Source organism: Argentina anserina, chromosome 2 (genome assembly GCF_933775445.1).
Source record: "Argentina anserina chromosome 2, drPotAnse1.1, whole genome shotgun sequence".
NCBI lineage: Eukaryota > Viridiplantae > Streptophyta > Magnoliopsida > Rosales > Rosaceae > Argentina > Argentina anserina.
The window spans coordinates 24,560,543-24,569,202 of record NC_065873.1 but is presented as its reverse complement, the minus strand read 5'-3'; the positions used below and the strand labels follow the sequence as shown (position 1 = coordinate 24,569,202).

The following is an 8,660-nucleotide window of genomic DNA, read 5'->3' as shown; positions in this document are numbered from 1 at the left end:
CACACAATGATTTCTGATCTACATAAATGATATCAGAATGCGAGAACTCAACAGGGAAAATTTTGGACACTAAGACTTGAATTCTGATCAACAACAATTTCTAGTTGCCGTACCAGTTTCATGAGTAACCAGTCTGCTGATGACAGTGATGAATGATGGCAAGGGCGGATTAGACACCTCCACTTCACATGCTCCAGAGATGTTCTAAATGGAACTTTTTCGGAGTAGTTCATTCTTTCCACATTCCTCCTGGATATTGAAAGATCTAATTTCAGAAGTCTATAATCAAACAATAAACTAGAGTTGCTTATAGATGATTTGGTGAAAATCAGGACAATCACAAGTTCACAACCAATTTCTGCAAAACTGCAAACCAACACTCAAACATTTTTGTTGTTGTAGTAGAGTGATGAAGAAACCATGCCACACAAGTATGAATATCAGATACTGCAATATTTGAACCACCCAGTAGAAAGACAGTCGGTTTAGTTATCTAACATGTAAGGAGTTTGCCAACAGGGAATTCTATTAAACTAGAAGCACCCATAAAATTGTTGTAATTAGTACCAAAAAATAACATGTATGAGATAGAAAATGACTTATTTACTGAGTAATGTTTGGTATTTTAATATACCTATTATTCCCAATGTCATGATTAAAGTGTTTACCTGAAAAGCTTTTAAGAGGGAATAACAGCGTCTTTGCTCTGCAGTTGCTGCAACATGCCTCTCTTTGAGAGCATCACCAACTTTTTGCTCTTCTTGAAGCCCTTGTTCTACTTTTTTTAACTTCTGTAAAATGGATTCCGCAATACAAACAGATTGAGCTAACTACAAGCACCCATCAAGGGAAGCACGTTGAAGCATGTAATGACAGGTATATGGATAGTTACTCTTTCCAAAACATGATCATATAAACAGAAAACCTTAATAGAACCAATGATGCTTGGTCGAGTAAACTTTGAGAAAAAGAGTATCACTCCTTTTGAATTTAAATCCTTTTATGACTGTTTGGGTGAATTTGTGCATGTATGTGAAGTAGACTTGGAAATGGATGTATAAGCACATTTAAGTTCCATTTGATCCTATATCGCCACACACATACTGGATTATGTTAGCTTTACCTTGTTTGTCTCTCTAATAGCTAATCATGGAGATGTCCTGATATAAGTCCTATAGCACTTGAGTTTTATCTTGGCTTTTCTTACTGTGATAGGTGCATCTGTTCGGTTCTAAGCTTCTTAAATGCTAGAAATGCACACGTGCGTGCACACACACACCCACACATCTCAAACAAACTAAGTTTTATCTCTACAAGAACTCCAGAATTCTTTTAAGACACATATTGGGTGGTCTTTGAATCTTCAAAAGAAAACATGCCACGAGCTGAGTATTGTGACATTACCTGTTGACTGCCCTTCAGTATTCCCTCCATCGAATTAATGAGTTTCATGCGACCATCCGTGCTAGTGATTGCATCTTGAAACTATACCAAAGTTTAAGGAACATCAATAAGTAACATTGAGGATAGAATTAACACTCAGGACTTAAAATAACCCTGCATAAGAGCAAAATATACAGAAGGAAACTTGAGGGAAAAAAACAACGTTCAAGGAATAAACTAACGAGGTTCTGACATCTACATCTACAGTGTAGCCAAGTTCTTTGATGTATACCTGTGAACTTATTGAATTCAGCAAAGATGCTTCCTTTAACATCATTTCTTTTATCTCCAAAAGTGCATTGTATGTGGCATAGTATTTACGAGTCTGTCCAAGTTTTCCTTGAATTTGACCATTCAATTCTGTCAGTTGGTGATCGTACCTTCAGAACACAGGTTAATTCAGTATATACTTTGAAACCAACGCTTTTCAACCTCACTCAATTCATCTAAATTCTTCGAGTTTCTAAATAGTCCGGAAACACCAATAACATAAATGCAAGATCCAATTCTGACAGGAGAAAAGTAAGACATACTGGATGAGTTCTGATTGGCATGGAACATCATCAATCTTGCGCTGTACTGCCAGAACTGCTCTCAACCTAGCTCCAAATTCCTATGCACATTCCCATTTACATCACTAAATTGATTAAAATGAATAAAGGAAAAACCATGTTCTAGCAACCAAATAGTCATTGTTATGTGAATTGTGAAGAAAAACAAACTACCTTTTTAGCTGAATCAATTTTCTCCTCTGATTCACTCATCAGCCGATTCAATCTATCAGAGAGTGATTGGCTATTACACCCATTTTCTATTTGCTCCTCTAATTCACGAACCCCATATTCCAGTTCAGAATAACTTACAGATTCAACTTCACCTTCTTCCCTCTTGAGCTCCTGTAAACAACCAGAAATTCAAAACCCAGTACCCAAAAAAGACCAAACTCAAAATGTAATCACATACATAAGGAAAAAACCAAACCTTCAATGACTTCTTAAGCGAAACCAACTTGTCCACCACAGCTTTAGCCCCTTCATCACCGACTCTCTCTCTTAAGCTTTGCAATTCATTCATAACAATAACCTTTCTCTCAATCTGGCATGTAATCACATCATTAGTAACAAAAGACTCTTAACCTTGCCAAAAAGAAAAATATACGAAACATCTTCTTTGCTACAAATTGTGATGCATCATGCATAGTTGGGGAGTAGTTTAACTAACCAGGTCATTCGGGTTGTCTTGTAGCATTGTTGATCTCACAACAGGTTCGGTTTCACTGTACGAATAGAAGAGATGCTGGAAACTACTAGGACGATTTGGTGTCGAACTGTGTTCCGATGATTCGGTCGTCGCCGCGGTTCTGTTTTACTTTTTGTCGAGTGTGGGTTGAGAATACAAGAAACAACGAGAACTGCTCTCTGGGCTCAGAAACTTGGGCTTTTTGTTTTTCTTCTTGTTCCGTTGTTTGGAAAGTAAATGACATTCAAGTGATTAAACACATCGGAAAATTCTTTTGTACATCCGCGGGGGCAAGTAATCCAGCACTCCTGAACTCCGGTAGTCCAACCTCTCTCAAACTGCCACACATGTACAGTACTGTGTGTTACCGGTATTATTAAATTATTATATCTATAAGGAAAATGAATTAAAATTCTTTGCTGCACTACAGTTTAGGTTCTTTCGAGTAATATAGCTAGTGCCATCAATGTGTGTATTTATCCTGAAATCCTGATTTTTATGTGCAGTAGTTTGCTGAGATGATCGATGTGAGTATGCTTTTATCATATATTTTGTTCTCTTTGTAAAACTAAGATGAATTGGCATATAATGATCCTCCCATCTAGCACATGAATCTTGTAAGAGAGGATATATGGGGAGGTAAGACGAGTTACAATATTTTTGGTCCATGTATAGGCCCTCCATGAGTCCTTAAAGCTGAAGTTAATATATGTACCATGAACGTACGTACACACTGTCTACTACATATGTTTCGGAATATGCAAGTTGCAAGGTGGACTACTAGTCTACTGCAATGATATGTAATCGATCAACTCATCATAATCTGTGGTAAATTTCAAACTAATATCATCATTGAATTTAGACTAAAGAAGAAAAAAAATGAAAGCCGGTGTTTGTGGAGGGAGACAAAGAAAAAACCATGATCGCTGTATATATTGACCTAGCGAACGGAAGCTTTGCATGAACAGGCAAAAGAATCACCGCGGTACCGAATTCGTTTGATCATAATCATGAGTAATGGAATGTGCAGAGCCAATGATAGAGTCAATGAAATTTGTCGTGTCACCACTCGATAATCGATCACCAATTCACCATGCCACAAGTGGTGCATGCATATATAAAAGAAAAACAAAGTGATCGATCATGAGTTGCATGGATGATTTCAGCATTGTAGCACTGATTTTCGAAGTACATATCATTATACCATTATAAAGCATATATTCATCTGATTAACGTACACATAAGATTAATAAGAAGAACGAAACTCAGACAAATAAATAAGAACACGCATGCATACAGTACTGATGTATGTTAATCAAACAGTAGCTTCACACTCCGGCATAGACTTCCAGTGCATCATCACGAATATTGGCCGTAAAGTAGGTAAAGTACTCGAAAAAGTTGAAGGGCCGGTACAGCAGAGGATGTTCTCGGTCGATAAGCTCATTCGGCACTTCGATGATGAACTCATCCTTCGGCCACCCAAACACCGCAAAAGAGTACCTCTCTTCCTTGATGCCCTGACTCATCATCACCCTGTGAGTTACTGCATGAAGCCTCCCGTTACTCCAAGCTTTGAGTGCATCCCCGACGAGGACCACAACGGTTCTTTCAGGGACCGGAACTTGAACCCATCGGCCTTCTTTGGTGAGGATCTCCAGACCCTGTACTTCGTTCTGGCATAGAACTGTTAGGGTACTCTTGTCTGTGTGAGGCAACAAACCAACGGCCGCAGACGATGAGTCGCTGCCGTTGCTCGGAGGAATATTGTACTTCATGAAACGCATGACGCCGGTGGTGTTCTCCACGTGCGAGGTGTAGTGCTTTCCCACGCCGAAGCTATCTAACAGCATTTCGAGGATGATGAAGATCAACTCCATCATCTTTGCGCTCATGGATTTCATTGTTTCACTATCATATTATATAAGAAAAAACTAATTAATTACTAAATCATTAAGGCAATCACGAAATCTCAAAGCTAGCTCTCATTTGAGTGAAAAATAAAATACCGCGCGGGCCTAGCTACAAATGAAAGCCATTTCAGATACTTAATTGATTTAGTTTATTTATCTTTCTTTCTTTCATACCTCTAATTAACTCAATACGTACACAGAAATATCATCACCGAGTTAATTAGATTAACAACGAATAAAATTTTAGTTAAGAGAGTTCAGAAAACATGGACAAGTTTCTACAGCCCGGGTACGTGGCAAGACCATCATTTACCATTTTACCTGATGCAAACATTTACGTTTTTTTTAAAGGAAAAACATTTACGTTTTACAAGAATATAGAATGATGTATAAAAATCGGTTGATTATTATTTTGCAAAGAATCGGTTGATTAATAATAATACATAAAACGATCGTTTGTGTTTCAACCTCCGAAAAAGGCTCAGAGAAATTATGTATGTGTAAACATTATTGTATATGGACCCTTGTGGTGGGTTTACATATGTGTTGAGTTAGATGGTATGGTATTGACTATCCTGCATAATAACTCTAGAAAAGGAGAGCAGCTAGCTGGTATAAATGAGACAGTTTGATTTCACTGAGAAACTGACAATCTTTTCCAATTCAGGAGTTCAACAAGGACATGTGCTAAGCATGATAGAGCTAGCAAGGATCAATCTATATACGCATAACAGTCACATAGAGCTGGCACTCTTTAAATTTTCAATCTGTTTCAAAGAGATAAGACTTATTAAATGAGGCATTTGAAGATAGTCAGGGTGTTGGGTAAGCAGCCGTTGTCATATCAAGATGCTAAGAAGGATTGAAGTTTTGGATATGTCAAGTCCATATTTTGCCATGCCCTTGAGGTTTTGAATGTGGCTGTGGGCACTAATTAAAGAAAAGATTCTCCTACTTCATATTCCCCCTCATCAGAACCTTAAACACAACTAGCATCCTATTTTCCAATATTAAAATCCAAACCTAGCTAATCTTACTTACTCAAATCACATAAAAGCTCCTTGATGTTTCTTTCTAAAAAGAAAAATAGAAGTTGAAATAGCTAGGTGATATGCATATATATATATATATATATATATATATATATATATATATATATGCATAATTAAGAAAGGTTTTGTTAGAACACACAAATCATTAAACTACTTCATGATCTTTGGTGAATCTAATTTTTTTAATTGTCATGTATGATCTAGATTTTCAATCAGAAGGTCAATCAAATCTCAGAACTCGCAAAACAGATATGAGTGTAATGGAGAAGCTAGCTAGCTTGGAAATGACAAAACAGATACAGTTAGAAATGGGGAAAACAACTACTTCAAATTGAGTGTAATTACCAGAAAGAAGAGTTCCCTTGAGGCCACATGAGGTTGGTAAAGGACACAGCCGCATCAGGTTGACACGCATTGTCGATTCCGAAGCTTTCATTCAGGGGAATGATGGGGCACTTGCCTTGGTAGCTCTGGTAAGCCCTGGGGCTTGTGTGCCTCAGCTTGGTCTCTTCAGGGAGACCAAACAATTCTTTCATGGCCGTCACCATGTCTTCACGTAAACGCATCGGCAACATCTCTTCCTGCACCAACAGCAGAAAGCAGCCGTGACTCTCACATGCCTCTCTCACCTTGGTGCTCATAGCTCTCCATTCCTCACTCCTCCCTTGCTTTGGGACCAAACACTCCTTCGAAAGTTCAAGAATCGGGAGCTGTAGTCCTTGACCAGGATCTGCCTCGGCGCCCATTCTCTCTCTCTCTCTCTCTCAAACACAGACACAGATAGCTCTTCTCAATGTTATGCGTGTGTATATATATATATATACACACACACACACACAAGCTACGTACGCAGTCTAGATCCATAAAATGATGTCCAAAAGTTTGTAACCCTAAACCAACAAGGAAAAGAATTAAAATAATTTCAAGATTTGAATGCGTTTAATCCTTTTACTTAGCTGGTTGTTTGGCTCTACTCGATCACTTTACATTGACAATAAGTAAAATGAATGGAAAACTAAATGTAAAGACTAATTAGTATATTACATGTTAATTAGAAATAACAATTTGATACAGTTTTCTGTTTAAGAAAAAATAGATTTGCATTGTTGTGTCGTGTTAGAGTGAGATTTCACTAAATCCTACGTACTTAATTCGAGTAGTTGATAAAGGATGAGTAGGTCTAATCAAGTACACTGAAATAGTTAATGTAGTAGGATAGTGATTTTTCGAAAGTAGTCTTTCACTACCTGTAAGAACAAATATACCAAAAGAATTAATGTGAAGTGCATTGATAGAATTCTGACATATATATACGATCGAGTAGTTGATGAGTATGTTCTTATAACAAAAATAATTCTTGAACATCAAAACAAGAAAGACTCGTAATTAAGCAATCGATCTCAAAAACAGCTCAGTGATCGAGTTCGATCACGTCCCTTTTATCGCCTTGAAGATATGAGGACTTGGGACTTACTCTGGCCACATGGGCACTGCATGCAAATGTGTATATATAGCTCGATTATTCTATTAGTAAGGGACCTATGCAATAAAGATGTGCCATACGCAAATTATAGGTGAAATAAAAACTGATTTACATATAGCTATCTACGCTAGTCGCTAGATATTACTCTTATTTGTTATGCCTCATAGATAAAGATAGATAGATTAGAAGACGTACTAGCTATCGCTTAATCAGGAATAAAATTAACTTTTAACTGTTTAAAATGAACAAATTTAGGTTCGTCTCGCTACTCTTCTCCGATCTATTTTCTTTGCATCTATATGTAACAATATTATATGTGTTAACAATTCTATATCTTATGATTCATGAATAAAGATGACAATGTGTGTAGTAAATCATCAAAACCGCGCCGTACCAATTAACATATTGACTCTAATTCCACAAAATTGATTCAGATGATGAGACTGCTTCGATCACCAAGAAGGCAGTAAGCCAATAACTATATATTTTGCTAAACTGAGTACTCGACAAGTCGGCAACCACCATGGTACGCTGTACTGCACAAAAATCTTAATCAAGGCTAATTGACATAATTAATTTGCTTGCAAGTCGGTTCCACCACCATGTGCTGTCTATTTTATCATATATAGACATATATGGTAGAAGGCATTAAACACTTCTTCGGAGTTCAGACCATCTAAATAAAACTTGTCGAAATATAGTTAGTGTAGTAGGACTCTCACATACCCGAAATTTTGAATGATTAAAATTTGAATTCGAAACCATGAAAACTCTAAAACAATCTCAAATATATTGAAATCATCTTATAATAACAGTGTATCGAAACTGAGTCCACATAATGACTCAGTCAACTTGAATAATACATAACCAGTTTATACCTCAGTATTAGAACCAATGAAAATATAAAATTCACTCAATCCTCACTACAAACAAAAGAAAGAAATCTTCAGAGTAAGCCCTCCGAATCTGCTAATCCCAACCTGCAGAACTATCCCCTGCACCATCGAATTGGTGCACCGAGATTGTAAATACAAACCCGGTAAGCTTTTCAGCCCGTACGAGTAAACCAACAGTAAACATACATCGCATACAAATGAAATATGTCAAATAACATTTAAAGACAAATGTACCAATGTGACACTGGACAACCCATATGTTACCCAATATCATTTAAAAATATGTGTAATCATGAGACACTGGGCAACCCATCTGTTACCCAAAATCATTTAAAAACATGGGTACTCATGAGACCTGGGTACCCATCTATTACCCTTCATGCAGTACACCGATAGACACTGGGCAACCCATCTGTTACCCAATATCACTAAAAAAAACATGGATACTCATGAGACCCAAGCAACTCATCCGTTACCCTTCATGCAGTACACCGACAGACACTAGGCAGCCCATCTGATTACCTAAAATCATGTAAAACATGGGTATTCATGAGACCCAGGTATTCATCTGTTACCCCTCATGCAGTACACCGACATACACTGGGCAACCCATATGTTACCAAATATCACTCAA

General features: G+C 37.3%; 2 protein-coding genes across 2 annotated transcripts; both read right to left on the bottom strand.

The window, feature by feature from the left end:
• Window positions 1-2,929, bottom strand: LOC126783458 (uncharacterized). Its single transcript, XM_050508932.1, has 8 exons — window positions 2,665-2,929; window positions 2,425-2,538; window positions 2,169-2,339; window positions 1,977-2,056; window positions 1,676-1,823; window positions 1,405-1,485; window positions 669-791; window positions 1-249 (listed from the first exon to the last, which is right to left on the bottom strand). Exons 1-8 carry the CDS (start codon window positions 2,689-2,691, stop codon window positions 205-207), a joined length of 789 nt encoding a protein of 262 aa, XP_050364889.1. The 5' UTR covers window positions 2,692-2,929; the 3' UTR covers window positions 1-204.
• Window positions 2,930-3,967: 1,038 nt separating this feature from the next.
• Window positions 3,968-6,393, bottom strand: LOC126784685 (probable 2-oxoglutarate-dependent dioxygenase AOP1). The gene is made up of 2 exons (XM_050510167.1): window positions 5,993-6,393; window positions 3,968-4,593 (listed from the first exon to the last, which is right to left on the bottom strand). Exons 1-2 carry the CDS (start codon window positions 6,391-6,393, stop codon window positions 4,011-4,013), a joined length of 984 nt encoding a protein of 327 aa, XP_050366124.1. The 3' UTR covers window positions 3,968-4,010.
• Between the last annotated feature and the right edge of the window lie 2,267 nt (window positions 6,394-8,660).